This window comes from Oncorhynchus mykiss, chromosome 12 (genome assembly GCF_013265735.2).
Source record: "Oncorhynchus mykiss isolate Arlee chromosome 12, USDA_OmykA_1.1, whole genome shotgun sequence".
Taxonomy (NCBI): Eukaryota; Metazoa; Chordata; class Actinopteri; order Salmoniformes; family Salmonidae; genus Oncorhynchus; species Oncorhynchus mykiss.
In genome coordinates this window covers 37,270,905-37,289,332 of record NC_048576.1, presented here as the reverse complement: position 1 = coordinate 37,289,332, position 18,428 = coordinate 37,270,905, and the positions used below count along the sequence as shown (strand labels likewise).

The 18,428-nt window shown below is 44.2% G+C and overlaps 1 protein-coding gene across 6 annotated transcripts in view; it reads right to left on the bottom strand.

Annotated features, from left to right (window-relative positions):
* Positions 1-18,428, bottom strand: part of LOC110538892 (homeobox protein cut-like 1) — a 265,307-nt gene that overhangs the window by 120,944 nt on the left and 125,935 nt on the right. For all 6 annotated transcript variants that reach the window (XM_036937497.1, XM_036937492.1, XM_036937496.1 and 3 more), the window contains exon 3: positions 4,954-5,001. Coding sequence is in view for 5 of the 6 variants with exons in the window: in XM_036937492.1 (XP_036793387.1) it covers positions 4,954-5,001 (48 nt within the window). In the remaining variant the exon portion in view is untranslated. The remainder of the gene's footprint in view (positions 1-4,953; positions 5,002-18,428) is intronic.

Here is an 18,428-nt window from a genome sequence, read left to right as displayed (position 1 = left end):
CCCATTCCTCCTTGCAAAACAGCTCGAGCTCAGTGAGGTTGGATGGAGAGCATTTGTGAACAGCAGTTTTCAGTTCTTTCCACAGATTCTCGATTGGATTCAGGTCTGGACTTTGACTTGGCCATTCTAACACCTGGATATGTTTATTTTTGAACCATTCCATTGTAGATTTTGCTTTATGTTTTGGATCATTGTCTTGTTGGAAGACAAATCTCCGTCCCAGTCTCAGGTCTTTTGCAGACTCCATCAGGTTTTCTTCCAGAATGGTCCTGTATTTGGCTCCATCCATCTTCCCATCAATTTTAACCATCTTCCCTGTCCCTGCTGAAGAAAAGCAGGCCCAAACCATGATGCTGCCACCACCATGTTTGACAGTGGGGATGGTGTGTTCAGAGTGATGAGCTGTGTTGCTTTTACGCCAAACATAACGTTTTGCATTGTTGCCAAAAAGTTCAATTTTGGTTTCATCTGACCAGAGCACCTTCTTCCAAATGTTTGGTGTGTCTCCCAGGTGGCTTGTGGCAAACTTTAAACAACACTTTTTATGGATATCTTTAAGAAATGGCTTTCTTCTTGCCACTCTTCCATAAAGGCCAGATTTGTGCAATATACGACTGATTGTTGTCCTATGGACAGAGTCTCCCACCTCAGCTGTAGATCTCTGCAGTTCATCCAGAGTGATCATGGGCCTCTTGGCTGCATCTCTGATCAGTCTTCTCCTTGTATGAGCTGAAAGTTTAGAGGGACGGCCAGGTCTTGGTAGATTTGCAGTGGTATGATACTCCTTCCATTTCAATATTATCGCTTGCACAGTGCTCCTTGGGATGTTTAAAGCTTGGGAAATCTTTTTGTATCCAAATCCAGCTTTAAACTTCTTCACAACAGTATCTCGGACCTGCCTGGTGTGTTCCTTGTTCTTCATGATGCTCTCTGCGCTTTTAACAGACCTCTGAGACTATCACAGTGCAGGTGCATTTATACAGAGACTTGATTACACACAGGTGGATTGTATTTATCATCATTAGTCATTTAGGTCAACATTGGATCATTCAGAGATCCTCACTGAACTTCTGGAGAGAGTTTGTTGCACTGAAAGTAAAGGGGCTGAATAATTTTGCACGCCCAATTTTTCAGTTTTTGATTTGTTAAAAAAGTTTGAAATATCCAATAAATGTCGTTCCACTTCATGATTGTGTCCCACTTGTTGTTGATTCTTCACAAAAAAATACAGTTTTATATCTTTATGTTTGAAGCCTGAAATGTGGCAAAAGGTCGCAAAGTTCAAGGGGGCCGAATACTTTCGAAGGCACTGTAGACTCTGAGCGGTGTCTTGGAGAAGAAGAGGTGGTCCAGGGAGAGACAGAACACTCTGGTGGCGTCACACTTCACGCTACATGCAAGGACGTGTTCCCTCAGAGGTTTTGGCGACAGTAGGGGCAGAATCAGGAGATGCCAGGAATGTGTTTGTGGGCATGCATATGTGTGTGTACGTAGACAGGGGGAGGCTACAGACGCAGCGTGGGGGTGGGTGGGGGGGTATAGTAGAAAGATGCCATTGAGCTCTCCACCGCTCCCTCCCTCCCCCACCTCCCCCCTGCTGTGGTGTGTGTCCACATGGGCCTGTGGGCGCCGCATGCTGAGCTCTGTTCCCCATTGTGTTCTCATTTCCTGACAGGAAAAGAAGCGCTCGCTCATTTCACAAATAAAAAAAACTGAAAGAGATCTGGCTGCCTGGCTTGGCCCTTTCCCTAACCCTTGAGGGCTTCCAGAAGTATCTCAGACATCTCAGATATTCTAATGCACCACACGTCATGCTCTGCCTTGTAGATAATGAACAGAGGGAGCAGAAAAATAACCTTATTTCTCTTGTTCCCCCTATGGAGAGCCGAAATGCTTGTGTACTGCATCTTCTGCATCTGACAATCTGCTACTTTGAATCACACCAAGAGTATCCATTTTGTAATTTGTTTTTCTTCCTATTTAAGCAGTCCACAAATACGAGAAGATCTACAGTATATACTGAGATCTACAGTATATCGTTATCTCTCACCCAGCTGATGCTCATGGAAAACAAAGTGAAACCCTAAATTCCCGTGATGATAAGTTGGGACTTTGCGAAAGTCAGGGACTCCTCCTGTCCTTGCCAATCGTCCTATTTATTCACAGAGGAGATAAATGAAAATGGCTGCAGGAACCTCAGACTGGTGCCTGAGCCGGGCCGGTGTGACGTGGGTGATGGGTATTTTTAAACCTGGGTTGATTTAAACAGGGGCGATTACCTACGTCAATAATAGGCCTGGGGGCCCTTGCGCCAACCACAATGAACGCTAATGGGCCAGACGGGCTGCAGTGCGGTTCCGCCCTGCCTGAGAGAGGTGTACAGGGAGCCGTCTTTCCAGACCCTTTAACTTCATGAAAGTTACATGGCGCTCCTCGCTGCTGAATTATAAAGAAATGCTTTTAGTGGCTTAAGAAGCTTCTTTACTGGGAGGCATCGGCGAGAGCCATTTTGAGATGGTTTGAGAATGACAGACATTTTAAGCAAGGCTGGGTTTACTGTACTGTATCTTCTCTCTTACTTTATTAAATCCCATCTGCGTTCTGTTTCTTATTGGGGATTTCCTGTCCAGAGGTCTATATTTCAGCCTCTATAGTAGCCACTGACCAATTACTGAGTCATGTCACGCAGTAGCAGTTAGGAGTTTTATTTAGCAGCCATATAGAGGGCAACCAAATTCTTGGGCCTCTTAGTGAGAGAGTGGGCTTTGTTTTAGAACACTTAAAAATAATAATATAAAGAGCCGACAGGAATATGAATATAATTAAGTAATGGTGACTAATTACGGTCAGGGATATGTATCTGACTGGGTTACTGGGTGTACTGTGGCAACACAATGGTTCTTATAGATAGAGTTGGGAGACACGTGCTCATCAAGGTGATCAAAACAAACATGTGTGACAGTTTGATTTCAATACGCACTCCCAAGATTACAATGAACGGTTTCTCTGAAGGGATTTCTCTAATAATCACATTTCTCAGTGCAGTGGAATTAACTTAATATGCATCAACTTAAAAGTAATAGAATATCTTTGAGCATGCTAGCAATTTATTGTAAACACAAATAAGGTAGCAAACACCCAATCAAAAGAAAGGTGCACCACAGGGTTCCATTTTAGGGCCATTTCTTTATCAAATTGTAAAAATGTTTGTTCCACTAAGTAACACTGGATAGTACTGGTAAATCCTCCTTGAACAGGAAAATCAGAAACAGGACAGTATTCCCTGAAGAGAGATTACTCATTGGTCAGACAACTAGTGATGCTCTGTCTGTAGTCTTGACACATCATCAGGGTGAGAGTTGTCATGGACACAAGCATTACACAAGGAAGAGAGCTCCAGATATAATTTAAATGCCTGCTCCTCCGTTTATATGCAAATGTTTAGACTGAATTCAAAACATTTTATATCATGAATTAGCGAGGGAGACTCACAAACACATGTTCTGAATGTAAAATGCAATCTGACAAAGTGATAAAATCTTACTGTCCTCCATCATTACCAAATTAAATATGCACTGAGCAAGACAGGGGACAAATTTGAAGACTGCAACACTTGCATCTGTCTCCTAAAACGCTTGACAGTTTTATGAATGCCACTTCCTTTGGACGAGAAGAATTAAAGTCCCTCAAACAAACATAAACAATTACTTGTTTGCAACTGTGACCACATCAGTACATATTCAATACAGGTTTTTCTTTATAATTGATTCATATAATTTCAATTCAAAACATCTCCTGATATGACAAAGATATTAAAAGTGAATTGACTCAGCCGAGGCAGGAGGCAGACCCAGCAGTAGCAGAATAGCAGTGAAGCACTCTGAGAGGAGTCAGGCTGGGCCTGTATTGATGCTCTCCATAAAGCCTCAAATCACTAAGCCCTTATTTACTGCAGGAGTGGCACTCGAGGAGGAGGAATTAAGAGATGGCGCCAGAAACACAGCTCTCACTCGCACACCCCTCCTCCCCTTTCCCGCCTCAAGTCTCACAGCTCACATTATTATCATTAAAGTCCCCTAAATCAATGCTGAAGTTACCATACTTTCGGAGCGGCGCAAGGGCTCTCAGGACAAAATGTTAAATCAGCAGGGCTGCTCTCCCCTGTGGCTGGCCTAGGCTGTCAGGGCGCATTGTCAGGGTCAGGGATTTAAACCCGGTGCAGGCATAGTGGGCATTGCGCTCCCTCATGTGAGCCCCCCCACCCTCCTCCAGACTAGAGAGTTAAAGTGCCATTGCCATCAGCCCCCTCCAGTCTGAACTGGCTCATTTACTTTAATCCACATACCCGTGTTCACATTTCTGAGGTAATGATACCACAACATCACACACACAGAAAGGCAGAGCCTCGGTACAGGAGACACAATAGGCAACAAGTTTCTCCCAATACGCAAGGAATGATTCAGGAGGCCAATGACATTCATTTTGGCATCAAGAGGAGCTTTGCATCAGACGATGTGACACATAATGGGGAGGTTGGGGGTGGTGAGTTATGAAACGAGAAAGGCATGTCTGCCTGGACTTTCAGATCGCAGCTCTGATCAGGAGTGGCTTGGCTGGAATCTTTTAAGGGGATGCAATTTAAACATGGCTGGGAGCTAGAGAGCCTCATAAAAGGACACAAATAATGGACTCCCCTGGCGAGGGCTCCACTGAGGTAGGGAAAGCTCCTCCAGCAGGAGAGCAGAGCAGCCAGCCAGCAGCAGTCTGGCCAGGCAGAGACAGCACATGTCAGCCTTTATGGGGTACGTCAGGGAGCCACTGTTCCCCCGCAAAAACAAAATGGCCACCATCCCTCACTACATACACATTGTACTGTAGGCTACACACAAACACATCCATAATGGATAAAGAAAGCTAGGTGTAAAATTATCTAGAGTTTTAAATAGCACTCACCTCTGCTTGGAAGCCTTTGAGCAACGGAGCTACCAGCTTTCGCAGATCCTGCAACACAAAAAGGGAAAATGATTAGCGTCTCATAACAGTGCTACTTTGTGGGAGAGTAAAACACAATACATTCCCATATGGTGAAAAATGACCAAATCCTCCATTTCCATAGTCTTTAATACCTCAGACATGGGCTTTATCACCACAGTATTGAGCTGAAACCTCTTACAAACAAACCATGTGTTTAGTTTAGAAAAGCCAGGCCCCATTTTCACTGCATTCTAAAAAAAATCCCTGCTGTCAACTCTGATAGATGAGGCAGTGTTACCTTTTGTTCCCAGATCCGGAGCATAGAAATACGTTAAACATATGAAATTGGGGTCCTGATTTGTCAAAACCCTCCCTGAGGGTAGGCTTGTTCTCTGGGAAAAGGTGGGAAGACAAAACAGAGTATATCACCTTGTGCTACCCTTGAATGAGAGCAGAGAGGACGCTCTGTGTACCCTTTTCACTCGTACCCGTATATGGGTTGAAAATGGCAGATTTGGGGACTGATAAACAACTAAATTGGACAGTAACACAAGCTCTGGCTCTGCGCTGTTTGGGTTTGGACTGACAGCCGTTCTGAACAAAAAGTTGCCCCCACCCCACCCCCACGGCAACTTTTACACACGTTTGGTTGTCCGAGTGAGAGAAATTATGTCAATGAAGAGGACTATGCATTTTCAAATATGAGACGTTAACGATGATAACAAATACAGCTTGATGTCATACAAGCAAGCCGTGAGTCCTTCTGGGCACCTCAAACTTCCACATCATAAAACTCATGTCATATACAGTGTCAACGTTTATGATCCCTATGTTTGATATACAGTCACAAGATGACATGGCATCATGCCCAGAAAGTTTGTCTATTGTGAAGAAACTTTGCCGCGGCACACGCACCTGAACGCACTCATGACTAATTTCTTTGCCGAACAAAATTCCAATCTGTTTCCCTGAATTGCATTGTGAAAGCCTAACACTTGTATATCCTAGTTTAGAACTTAGCTAGTCATGTCGGCAATACAATAGGCTTTCAAATGATGCCCACCTGACTACCAGATTGCTATTTATAATGGATGGTTTCTGGATTGCGTAGTAACAACAGTAATTGTGTGATGGCGGGGATGCAGGGCTGTGTTCCAAACAAAACAACAAGTGTGTTTTCACTAGTTCCTCAACAAAACAGCTATGAGAGCTTAAAGAAGCACCTTATATTTGAAGACTCTTCTTTGAGTCATAAAAGTGCATTAAAATGATATGTTGCACCTACCCCACATTTCCGAGCAATATTCTTATCATGTTACCGAATGTATCCAGAGAATTTTCAGATTTAATCAACAAATGCGGCGAAAAAGTACAACAGGGCAATGTAATGTCAGGATTCAGTCTTGTGTCAGGTGAACTGTTGTGTCCTCAACTTTGGTCTAATCATTTTCCCATAGTCTCCAAACTGTTACCCTGATTATGCGTACGCATTTCATATTTCTTCTGTAAGAAACATTTACATTTAGCCCTACCCATATAGGCCAATTTCCACGAGTGTAAAGATTTAAAGGAAAAGCGTAGGGCAGGCAGCATACATTTATTTGCACATTTTCACACACACACACACACACATACACTCCTCCTCGTCGTGCCCTCTTTTCCCCACTGCACACATTCTGCATGACTCAGTTGTTTCTGGTTAAATTACCATTCATGCGAAAAGTAGCGACGCTACATGCAAATGTGAGCTCTGTTCATTAATGAACTTCTAAAAGCACTGTTAGGCCTGAAAAACGGGCCAACTTCAACAGCCGGCTATTTCTGTAGCATTATGTGCCTGCTTAACTTGTGAGAAACTGGGTTGAGTGTCGAATCTGCAGGCTGCGGTAGATGAAAATAAAACTAATTTGAAATGAAGTCACAAAAATAAGAAAATATAGAAGCGCTCCAATCAAAACAAACTGCTCCGTTGTTTCCGACCTTACTCAACCAATGATGAATCTCATCTTGGGCAACCAACAGTGGAGCGACTGCAACGCCTCGCCATTAAAGTATATCTGATTATGGCCAATTTCAATGTCCATTTGAACAGAGCAGGCGTGTTTGATAGTAAAATTTAATTAAATACTTCTCTGAATAAATCTCAGCTGGGCACAAAAAGGCCTTACATGAGGCCTCCCTATTGGAATGCACAGCATGCTCCAAAACAGAACTGACCACTGTAATGGAGTTAGCAGCAGCCAGTTAGTGGAGTGCATGCACCTACACTCGTGTGTACACACACACACACACACACACACACACACACACACACACACACACACTTCTAAATGACTGGCCCACATGAGACAAGTGGACATTTCAGTCACACTCAGGACACAGCAGAGGTGTACTCTGTGACACTAGCAAAGCACATGTGTGTCCTGTGACACAATATAACCTCTGTAACCTATTACTGAAACCTTGCGTCATATATTTTAAGGTGATCAACCCTACCTTGCAGGGTAGGCAAAACAACTATGAGACATTAAGAGCTTTTGAATGCCTGGGTCTCTGTCGTATCCTCTCTCCTCGTCTCACTTTCTCACACTCCATTTTGATGATGTGTTTAGGTGTGCCTCCTTTGACTGGCTGTTGTGTACACCAGTTTGCCCTCTTTCCCCCCTTTCCCTCCCTCCCCTGTTCCTCCAAGGAGCCTCTCTGTCAGACGCTGGGGGCTGGCTGACACAGGCCATGCTTTGCTGAGCTAGGCTAACGCTAAGCTAACGTTAGCTTGCGTGTTGGACTTTTCCCACTCCCGGGGAGGGAGCAGCTGGGCCTGCTAATCGCCCATCGGCACTGGCTACTGTACAGATGACATTTATGTAAGGGGCCACGTGACAAAGCGGAAACATCGCTCAACATCTGGTTTCAACATAACACTCCTGCCCTGGCCAAGAGAACTCACAAGTCTTTCTGGATCTCGACAGGGACACACGCACTCACACACACACCAAGACAATCTGCTTGAGAACTGCAAATGCAATTGTCCCGAATTTGATAGACAGACTTTCTGCATAAAACTGATCTTCAGATTCTGACTGATGGATAAAAAGGCTTAATGGTAATGATCACGTGACCAATAACGGCTAGCCCAGTAAACACTGATCCTCAGGACAGACGATTCACAGCAGGGGTATTCAGCCTGCAGGGGGTCCGCAAAAATATATATTTCAATTGATTCATATGTATTATTCTTTTCAATGTGTTTTTATGAATATTGCTAGAAACAGAAAATTAATTTTGAATTAAAGAAGTGAATATGTTCTTCATAAAGTCATCATTATTTCTCAACTTCTAATATTGAGCAAATTACATTAATTGGAGCTAATTACACTTGGAGTATGTAACGTTGGCTTTGAAAAAGCACCCGCGAGTACCAGTCTCAGAAAGTGCCGCTGGCTGCTGGTAAGCTTTTTTGACTTAGACATACAGTGCCTTGCGAAAGTATTCGGCCCCCTTGAACTTTGCGACCTTTTGCCACATTTCAGGCTTCAAACAAAGATATAAAACTGTATTTTTTTTGTGAAGAATCAACAACAAGTGGGACACAATCATGAAGTGGAACGACATTTATTGGATATTTCAAACTTTTTTAACAAATCAAAAACTGAAAAATTGGGCGTGCAAAATTATTCAGCCCCTTTACTTTCAGTGCAGCAAACTCTCTCCAGAAGTTCAGTGAGGATCTCTGAATGATCCAATGTTGACCTAAATGACTAATGATGATAAATACAATCCACCTGTGTGTAATCAAGTCTCCGTATAAATGCACCTGCACTGTGATAGTCTCAGAGGTCCGTTAAAAGCGCAGAGAGCATCATGAAGAACAAGGAACACACCAGGCAGGTCCGAGATACTGTTGTGAAGAAGTTTAAAGCCGGATTTGAATACAAAAAGATTTCCCAAGCTTTAAACATCCCAAGGAGCACTGTGCAAGCGATAATATTGAAATGGAAGGAGTATCAGACCACTGCAAATCTACCAAGACCTGGCCGTCCCTCTAAACTTTCAGCTCATACAAGGAGAAGACTGATCAGAGATGCAGCCAAGAGGCCCATGATCACTCTGGATGAACTGCAGAGATCTACAGCTGAGGTGGGAGACTCCATAGGACAACAACCAGTCGTATATTGCACAAATCTGGCCTGTATGGAAGAGTGGCAAGAAGAAAGCCATTTCTTAAAGATATCCATAAAAAGTGTAGTTTAAAGTTTGCCACAAGCCACCTGGGAGACACACCAAACATGTGGAAGAAGGTGCTCTGGTCAGATGAAACCAAAATTGAACTTTTTGGCAACAATGCAAAACGTTATGTTTGGCGTAAAAGCAACACAGCTCATCACCCTGAACACACCATCCCCACTGTCAAACATGGTGGTGGCAGCATCATGGTTTGGGCCTGCTTTTCTTCAGGAGGGACAGGGAAGATGGTTAAAATTGATGGGAAGATGGATGGAGCCAAATACAGGACCATTCTGGAAGAAAACCTGATGCAGTCTGCAAAAGACCTGAGACTGGGACGGAGATTTGTCTTCCAACAAGACAATGATCCAAAACATAAAGCAAAATCTAAAATGGAAGGGTTCAAAAATAAACATATCCAGGTGTTAGAATGGCCAAGTCAAAGTCCAGACCTGAATCCAATCGAGAATCTGTGGAAAGAACTGAAAACTGCTGTTCACAAATGCTCTCCATCCAACCTCACTGAGCTCGAGCTGTTTTGCAAGGAGGAATGGGAAAAAATTTCAGTCTCTCGATGTGCAAAACTGATAGAGACATACCCCAAGCGACTTACAGCTGTAATCGCAGCAAAAGGTGGCGCTACAAAGTATTAACTTAAGGGGGCTGAATAATTTTGCACGCCCAATTTTTCAGTTTTTGATTTGTTAAAAAGGTTTGAAATATCCAATAAATGTCGTTCCACTTCATGATTGTGTCCCACTTGTTGTTGATTCTTCACAAAAAAATACAGTTTTATATCTTTATGTTTGAAGCCTGAAATGTGGCAAAAGGTCGCAAAGTTCAAGGGGTCCGAATAATTTCGCAAGGCACTGTACATTTTTGCCAAAACATGGCTAACCTTTGTTTAACCAGCTAAAAAGCTGTCATTAGCGAAAATGTGTTCGGGTTATCTTTCTAGATAATAGGCTGTTAGATTATCTCATAAAATGTAACAAAAATGTATTCGTCACACGCTTCGTAAACAACAGGTGTGGACTTAGAGTGAAGTGCTTACTTACGGGCCTTTCCCAACAACGCAGAAGAAAAGAGAAATAATAGAAAAGTAAAACATGACAGAAAAATAATCGATACACGAGGAGTAACGATAACTTGGCTATATACAAGGGATACAAGTACCAAAAGGGGTATGAGGTAATTGAGGTAGATATGTATATAAACTATGAATAAAGTGACAGATAGTCAACAGTAGTAGCAGCGTATTGGATGAGTAAAAAAAGGTTTGTGCAAAAAAGGGTCAATACAGATAGTTAAATAGTTAACCAAACAGCAAGCAGGACAAACTATTTAGCAGTCTTATGGCTTGGAGGTAGAAGCTGTTCAGGGTCCTGTTGTTCCTGACTTGGTGCATGGGTACCACTTGTCGTACAGTAGCAGAGAGAACAGTCTATGACTTGGGTGGCTGGAGTCTTTGGCAATTCTTAGGGCCTTCCTCTGACATCACCTAGTATATAGGTCCTGGATTGCAGGGAGCTCGGCCACAGTGCTGTACTGGCTCGTACGCACTGCCCTCTGTAGCGCCTTGCGGTCAAATGCCATGAAGTCAAAAATGCTCTCAATGGTGCAGCTGTAGAACCTTTTGAGGATCTGGGCCTATGCCAAAACTATTCAACCTCCTGAGAGGGTGGAGGAGTTGTCGTGCCCTCTTCACAACTGTGTTGGTGTGTTTGGTCCATGATAGATCCTTATTGATGTGTAAACCAAGGAACTTGAAGCTCTCGACCCGGTCCACTACAGCCCAGTTGATGTGAAGGAGGGCGTGCTCTGCCCTTTGTTTCCTGTAGTCCACGATCAGCCACTGTGTCTTGCTGACGTTGAGGGAGAGTTTGTTGTCCTAGTACCACACTTCCAGGTCTCTGACCTCCTCCCCTATAGACTGTCTCATCGTCATCGGTGATCAGGCCTACCCCCATCGTGTCGTCGGCAAATTCCATGACGGTGTTGCAGTCATGCGCGGCCACGCAGTCATGGGTGAAAAGAGAGTACAGGAGGGGACTAAGCACGCTCCCCTGAGGGGCCCCTGTGTTGCGGGTCAGCCTGGCGGATGTGTTGTTACCTACCCTCACCGCCTGGAGGTGTCCCATCAGGAAGTCCAGGATCCAGTTGCAGAGGGAGGTGTTTAGTCCCAGGGTCCATAGCTTTTTTGAGGAGCTTTGAGGGCACTATGGTGTTGAACACTGAGCTGTAGCGAATTAACAGCGTTCTCACGTAGGTGTTCTTTTTGTCCAAGTGGGAAAGGACAGTGTGGAGTGTAATAGAGATTGTGTCATCTGTGGATCTGTTGGGGCGGTATGTGAATTGGATGTCTGGGAAGGTGTTGATGTGAGCCATAACCAGTCTTTCAAAGCATGTTATGGCTACAGATGCGAGTACCACGGGCGATAGTCATTTAGACATGTTACCTGTTTGATGGTTTTTCAGCAGGCATAGCAGGATTTCATATAAGCATCCAGGTGTCCTGCTCCTTGAAAGCAGCAGCTCTTGTCCTTAGCTCAGTGCGGATGTTGCCTGTAATCCATAGCGTCTGGCTGGGATATGTACATACGGTCAACAGTGGGGACGACATTGTTGATGCACTTTTAATGAAGCCGATGGCTAATGTGGTCAATTTCTCAATGCCATCGGATGAGTCCCAGTACATATTCCAGTCTGTGCTAGCGAAACAGTCTTGTTTTTGCTTGTAAGCAGGAATCAGGATAAGAGTTACGGTCACCTCTAGTTGCACAGGTGACCTTACGTAAAATGGATTTCAGTTTTCGTGCATTAAAATTGCCGGCCAATAGGAGCGCTGCCTCTGGATGAGCAGTTTCTTGTTTGCTTATGGCCCTATACAGTTCGTTGAGTGCGGTCTTCGTGCTAGCAACAGTTTGAGATGGTAAATAGACAGCTATGAAAAATATAGATTAGAAAATTGGTAAATGGCATAGTCTACAGCTTATCATGAGGTATTCTAACTAAGGCGAGCAGAACCTCGTGACTTCCTTAATTTTAGAGATGACGCACAAACTTTTGCCCCTTGAGCTTACCCGACGCTGCTGTTCTGTCCTGCCGACGCTTTGAAAAACCAGCAAGAATATTATCCATGTCCTTGTTCAGCAACATTTTAGAGAAATATAAGATAATACAGTTCTTCAGGTTCCGTTGATAGGATAGTCTTGAATGGAGCTCGTCCAGTTTGTGCTCCCACGATTGTATATTCGCAATAGAACAGAGGATAGAGGCAGTTTATTTACTCGCTGCTGTTTCATCAGGGTGCCCGTAAGTCGGCCTCTATATTATCTATATTATTATTATATTAGGTCCTGGTCCGGGGTGAGCAGTATGTCCTGCGCCGCCGACTCATTAAAGTAGAAATCTTTATCCAAATCGAGGTAAGAAATCACGGCTCTGAAGTCCAGAAGCTCTTTTTGTCATAGAAAACGACGACAGAAACATTATTTACCAAAAAAGTTAAGATCAGTGCAAAATAAAAAATAGCAAGTTTGGTCAGGAGCCTGTAAAACAGCCTCTGTACATTCCAGCACCATTCGCTGAGAAGAAGGGGGTCAAAATAATGAAATACTATCTACCAAATCTATTCATTTTAAGATGTTGATTACTTCTCCTTTCCAAACACTTAATAAGGGTTGTTATGGTGGTGGCACTGGAAATATATATATTTTTTAATGATATGGTATACGCCATGTAGATGATGCTGTTTGATCAGGCCAGAAGAGACAGCAGGGTGAGGTATGCCAATGTATATGGAGACGAATGAAGTAGGGATGGCAGTTAAACCTGTAGGCAGCATACAGTACGCAGGCAGGGTAGTATGGTAAATAGCTCCAGAGAGCACAAGAGAGGAGTAAACAGCAGGGCTTCCCCTCTCTCTACACCACCAGGGAGCTCCCCGTCCTGGAAACCAGCCCAGAACTCCAGGGAAGCAAGCCTGCAGGTCCACACACACACACACACACACACATACACACATACACACACACACACACACACACGTCTCAGCTAGCTGGAGGGAGCAGCGGGAGAGAGTGAGAGGAGGAAATAAAGAGGGTGAGGAGTGTAAGGGAGGAGAAGAGAGGAAGAGGATGAGAGTCTGATACAGAAATGAGTTGATGAGCTTTACTTCAAACATGGCGGCCATCACCTAACCTTTCCTCAGGGATCCCTCCATTGGCTGCCACCATTTAACCAAATATAATCTAAGCACAACGGTCACATGAACACGGTTTCTTCTAGGCCTGCCTTTCTTTCCCCCAGTGACAGTCCAGGACATAGACAATGGCTTCTTTTCATATTCAGCTTTTAAGTAACCCTCTCTCCTCTTTTAATAGTCGACCCACTGAGTGGCTCTCGTTTCGTGTTTGAGTGCACTGGACCTGTGCGGTCATTGTTCAATGAAATAAGCAGCGTACAGTGGAGACCCTCAGGGTGTACTACTCGGGCCAACTAGCTCTCATCTCCACGCATCCCAGCTCTCCACTATAGAGGTTACGCTACAGCATTAGTCTACGTCATGAAGAGGAGAGAGAAAGCGCCTGGGTTTAGAAACAGCATTTGCGTCATTTATGTTTTTTTTGTTGCCTGTGTTGAGGGTTTCAAACGAGGTCACTTGTTTTGTACAGAGAGCATAAAATGGTATTTGAACTGAAGTGAGAAATAGGGAAATAGAATGTCTATTCCTTGAGGGTGGAGAGCTGCTCTCCCTCCATTTCTCCCTTTTATTTTTTTCCCCTCGCGGTCCCTACCACGGGGTTAATCTCGGTTAACCCAGAACTAAAGTCCTGCGTCACTGGTCAGCTTCTCGATTAAGTTCTGGATCCATATGTGGTAAGAGAAGAGATGCTAGAATGATGAGTGGAACAGGAACCCTCTTTCTTTGTCAGTGAAGGGCAACTAGGCGAATGTCCCCTCCCCTTCCGAAATTCCAAAGATGCTAACACCTGCGAAATCGGGATTTGTCCAAATAACTAATGCTGCTCGTTATCCCACACACCCCATTCCTTACCGACAGATTCCATGGTCCCAGTTATGTTTACGTAGATCTGTCAATCTACGTCAATCCGTTAAAAATGGGGTTAGCACCATGGATGGATTTCTCTCTCTCCCTCCCTCCCTCTTTCCACCACTCCGTCCTTTTGCCACTGGGTCACTGTTGCACCATGGCAAGAGTTCTCTCTCTTTCCCCCACCCTCAGCCACTGGGTCTGTAAGCCAAGTGGCTGCTTGCCAAGCCTCACACTGGCTGTGGCCTGGCCTGGCTGAGGCTAACCCCCGTGTCTGGGCTACAGGCTGGCTACAGGGGGCAGACGAGTCAGCGGTCAGGGGCAAGGGGGCTCATGACTCAGCCAATGCCCTGCACATCAGTGCCCACGAGAGAGGGTCCTGCCAGCCCTGACATGACAGAGGGCAAGAAGAGGAAAGACAAGAGGATGAGGCAACGAATGAAAGAGGGAAGGGAGGGAGAGCGAGCGAGTGAGTGAAAGAGGGATTGAGATAGACTGAAGATGAAATGGAAAAGGGGGGAAATGAATGAGTACACAGTGAAAGAGTTGGACGAAACATCCTTTACATGTCTCTTTCCTCAGAGACCTCTCAGCTTAAACAATCTCCCACTTATGCCAATGGCCAGCACCCCCCCACCACACACACATACAGCATCTTTAATGCAGGGCCGTGAATGGAGGGGGGTTGTGTTGGTTGGTTCCAGAGAAATTATGGCGTGAATAATTCATGACTGACGAGGCTTTCTCCTCAGGCGGCGTCTGGCGCTCCCTGCTCTCTATTCGTACCAGTGTGGGCCCGGCTCTCTCTCCCTATCTCTTTTCCCTACCTTCCTCACCATTGTGTACGACTCAAACATCATTAAGCTTGCTGACGACACGAAGTTGGTAGACTTGATCACTGACATAAGACAGCCTATAGGGAAGAGGTCAGAGACCTCGTGTCCACATCACTAAGGATCTATCATGGTCCACACACCCCAACACAGTCGTGAAGAGGGCATGACAATGCCTCTTCCCCCTCAGGAGGCTTTTGTCATGGGCCCTCAGATCTTGAAAAAGTTATACAGCTGCACCATTGAGAGCAACATGACTAGCTGCATTCGCTTGGTACGGAAACTGCTTGGCATCCGACTCTAAGGTGCAATAGAGGCTAGTGCGTACGGCCCACTACATCACTGGGGCCAAGCTTCTTGCTATCCAGGACCACTATACCAGGCGGTCTCAAAGGAAGGTCCTAAACATAGTCAGTCCAGCCACCCAAGTCGTAGATTGTTCTCCCTCTTACCACACGGCAAGTGGTACTTATGCACCAATTCTGGAACCAACAGGACCCTGAATAGCTTTTACTTACAAGCCATAAGACTGCTAAATAGTTAGTTATATAGTTAACCAAAAAGCTACCCGGACTGTCTGCCTTGACTCTTTTTGCATACACTTTTTTGACTCATCACATACAGTGGAGCAAAAAAGTATTTAGTCAGCCACCAATTGTGCAAGTTCTCCCACTTAAAAATATGAGAGAGGCCTGTAATTTTCATGACAGACAAAATGAGAAAAAAAATCCAGAAAATCAAATTTTTAATGAATTTATTTGCAAAATATGGTGGAAAATAAGTATTTGGTCAAAAACAAAAGTTTATCTCAATACTTTGTTATATACCCTTTGTTGGCAATGACAGAGGTCAAACGTTTTCTGTAAGTCTTCACAAGGTTTTCACACACTGTTGCTGGTATTTTGGCCCATTCCTCCATGCAGAGCTCCTCTAGAACAGTGATGTTTTGGGGCTGTTGCTGGGCAACACGGACTTTCAACTCCCTCCAAAGATTCTCTATGGGGTTGAGATCTGGAGACTGGCTAGGCCACTCCAGGACCTTGAAATGCTTCTTACGAAGCCACTCCTTCATTGCCCGGGCGGTGTGTTTGGGATCATTGTCATGCTGAAAGACCCAGCCACGTTTAATCTTCAATGCCCTTGCTGATGGAAGGAGGTTTTCACTCAAAATCTCACGATACATGGCCCCATTTATTCTTTCCTTTACATGGATCAGTCGTCCTGGTCCCTTTGCAGAAAAACAGCCGCAAAGCATGATGTTTCCACCCCCATGCTTCACAGTAGGTATGGTGTTCTTTGGATGCAACTCAGCATTCTTTGTCCTCCAAACACGACGAGTTGAGTTTTTACCAAAAAGTTATATTTTGGTTTCATCTGACCATATGACATTCTCCTAATCTTCTTCTGGATCATCCAAATGCTCTCTAGCAAACTTCAGACGGGCCTGGACATGTACTGGCTTAAGCAGGGGGACACGTCTGGCACTGCAGGATTTGAGTCCCTGGCGGCGTAGTGTGTTACTGATGGTAGGCTTTGTTACTTTGGTCCCAGCTCTCTGCAGGTCATTCACTAGGTCCCCACATGTGGTTCTGGGATTTTTGCTCACCGTTCTTGTGATAATTTTGACCCCACGGGGTGAGATCTTGCGTGGAGCCCTAGATCGAGGGAGATTATCAGTGGTCTTGTATGTCTTCCATTTCCTAATAATTGCTCCCACAGTTGATTTCTTCAAACCAAGCTGCTTACCTATTGCAGATTCAGTCTTCCCAGCCTGGTGCAGGTCTACAATTTTGTTTCTGGTGTCCTTTGACAGCTCTTTGGTCTTGGCCATAGTGGAGTTTGGAGTGTGACTGTTTGAGGTTGTGGACAGGTGTCTGTTATACTGATAACAAGTTCAAACAGGTGTCATTAATACAGGTAACGAGTGGAGGACAGAGGAGCCTCTTAAAATAAGACGTTACAGGTCTGTGAGCGCCAGAAATCTTGCTTGTTTGTAGGTGACAACATACTTATTTCCCACCATAATTTGCAAATAAATTAATTAAAAATCCTACAATGTGATTTTCTGGATTTTTTCTCTCCTTTTGTCTGTCATAGTTGAAGTGTACCTATGATGAAAATTACAGGCCTCTCTCATCTTTTTAAATGGGAGAACTTGCACAATTGGTGGCTGACTAAATACTTTTTTGCCCCACTGTACGCTGCTGCTACGATTTAATATCTATCCTGTTGCCTAGTCACTTTACATTTAGTTATATGTTCATATCTACCTCAATTACCTCGTACCGCTGTACATGGACTCAGTACTGGTATTCCGTGTATATAGTCAAGTTATCGATACTCAGTGCATTTATTATTATTTGTACTATTACATGTACTATTATTTTTCTATTATTTCGCTATTTTCTCTCTCTGCATTGTTTGGAAGGGCCCGCGAGTAAGCATTTCACTGTTAGTCTACACATGTTGTTTACGAAGCATGTGATAAATAACATTTTATCCCCTTCCTTTTCCACTCCCTATGTTTCCAATTTCCTCACCACTGTCTCTTTCACACCTTGCACTGGCTAAGGTGATCTTTTTGTAGGATGTGTGGCGGAGGGTGAGGAAACTGGTGTCCTGAAGCAGAGCGACTGAGCTTCCCGTGTCGGTGCCTGCAGTGTGTGTCTGCTGAACCATGCCAGTGTGACAGCAGTAGTGTCACCAGTGAGTGAGTGAGTGAGTGAGTGAGTGAGTGAGTGAGTGAGTGAGTGAGTGAGTATGCATGTACACTTGAAGTCGGAAGTTTACAAACACCTTAGCCAAATACATTTAAACTCAGTTTTTCACAATTCCTGACATTTAATTCTAGTAAAAATTATTCGGTCAGTTAGGATCACCACTTTATTTTAAGCAAGTGAAATGTCAGAATAATAGTACAGAGAATTATTTATTTCAGCTTTTATTTCTTTCACATTCCCAGTGGGTACGAAGTTCACATACACTCAATTAGTATTTGGTAGTATTGCCTTTAAATTGTTTAACTTGGGTCCAACATTTCAGGTAGCCTTCCACAAGCCTCCTACAATAAGTTGGGTGAATTTTGGCCCATTCCTCCTGACAGAGCTGGTGTAACTGAGTCAGGTCTGTAGGCCTCGTTGCTCGCACATGCTTTTTCAGTTCTGCCCACAAATTTTCTATAGGATTGAGGTCAGGGCTTTGTGATGGCTACTCCAATACCTTGACTTTGACTTCTAAGGTTTATGTGAAACCAATGTGACATGGCTAGCTAGTTAGCGGGGTGTGCGCTAATAGCGTTTCAATTTGTGACGTCACTCGCTTTGAGCCCTTGAAGTAGTTGT